Source organism: Limulus polyphemus, unplaced genomic scaffold (genome assembly GCF_000517525.1).
Source record: "Limulus polyphemus unplaced genomic scaffold, Limulus_polyphemus-2.1.2 Scaffold527, whole genome shotgun sequence".
Lineage (NCBI taxonomy): Eukaryota > Metazoa > Arthropoda > Merostomata > Xiphosura > Limulidae > Limulus > Limulus polyphemus.
In genome coordinates this window covers 331803-333408 of record NW_013666137.1, presented here as the reverse complement: position 1 = coordinate 333408, position 1606 = coordinate 331803, and the positions used below count along the sequence as shown (strand labels likewise).

General features: G+C 41.6%; 1 protein-coding gene across 1 annotated transcript in view; it reads left to right on the top strand.

Moving 5' to 3' along the window:
* Positions 1–385: 385 nt before the first annotated feature.
* LOC106458882 (transcription factor SOX-5-like) overlaps positions 386–1606 on the top strand; it is a 125315-nt gene continuing 124094 nt past the window's right edge. The window contains exon 1 of the mRNA XM_013918442.2: positions 386–841. Coding sequence (XP_013773896.2) covers positions 831–841 — 11 coding nt within the window. The 5' untranslated portion in view covers positions 386–830. The remainder of the gene's footprint in view (positions 842–1606) is intronic.

Sequence of the window (1606 nt, the reverse complement as noted above, 5' to 3'; positions counted from 1 at the left end):
TACGTCATTGAACAGCTTATATGGTCACGTGATAAATTTCTGTGTTATCCAAAGAATCCACACTTTCTCCTCGATTTTTACTGATAGTGCTTCTCTCTCTCTCTCTTTCAATAAAGTAAATATACCCTCGGACATCCTCGTAGCTTAGGTTAATAACTCCAGATTCGCAATTAAATTTTTTTCAGGGGGAAATCGCCGAGATTATGAAAAAATTCTAACTCCTGTCATGAAGGTCAATATCAATTCATTTACACTGTTGTAAATTAACCTAGCATTTTTTTATGCAACGTGAACGTGCATTACGTCGTCCACACTGGTAAATAATCATACCCGTATTATCACTTGACACTAGCATGCGCACTTGTCTCCATAGTGCACGCGGATACCGTTACAGCGCGTGCTCTGCTTTCTGTAACAGACGGTGATGCTCGAGAACAACATTCCAATTGCGTGCACCATACGAAGTGCGTCACAGAACGAGACGAAGCGGCAGTCTTCTTCACCAATGCATAACAATCTTCTTGTAGCCTATCAGCTACTTCCGTCATCTCCTCGCAATCTTCTATTTGCCAATGAGTTTCGACTTGTTTGTTATTGGTTGTTCTAGTCTATTGTAATATCTTCTGTGTTCGAAGACAAAGTAAATGCTCGCGTTACGCCCTCTCGATTATTTCATCGACCGCGCGTCTTGAGCTAAGAACGAACGCTCTTCTCGCTCTAGCACCAGCTCTCGCTGGACTCGTGCATCAGGCGCTACTAGCCCTTCACGGAAATCCGGTGGAACTCACTACAAGCAACAAGTGTAGCCGAGATTTGATTGTTCACTCTACATGATTGTTCCGTAAGTAGGAAACCTATATCGTTCATAAATGTGGAACAGAAAGTATTCAGGTTACTGGTATAGAACGTCAATTAGTTTTCTCACTTAGGGTGCTTTTGATTTTTGCGTATTGGTAACTTAAAGGTTTAGTGGGTAGCTAGCTATAAGTTATTAAATCCATTTTTATGAAACAACTCCAATGTTGACTGGGTGCGATGGTACAGTGTATGACGCTGACACGATGATGATGACAAAATGATATATTAAACTCGTTGCGCTCGACTTTAAAATAGCGTAATGACGTAGGTTTAGATATGCCGTACAAGAGCAGTAAGTAAACTTTACGCCGTTATACCGCAAACACCACACAAAACGCGTCGTTTAAGTTTGATACCTTGAACATGCCAAATGGATGATACTATGTTATTGTGATGAATCGTGTATCACAAAGGAAACGAAGTTGATAACTTATTTATATAGTACTTTAGACTTTCAGCGCTGCATGTTGTCCATGAGCTCAGAATTAGATACAAATACTCGAGCTCGGAATGTCTGTTCCGATTTGCAGCTGTCAGCTATTCAACCAAACGATATGTAAACTCTCTAAGGTTATTAAGCATGGTTTAGGACACGAGTGCTAGTTAGTTTATAGGGGGGGGGGGGGGGGTGCTGGCAATGTAGCCATATGATTAGTACGAGTTTGTGTGAATGGAACTGTGTGTGGGGGGGGGGGGGGGCTAGAACAGATCCACTTCATAACGTTCTACAAAATCACGTGATCAAGCA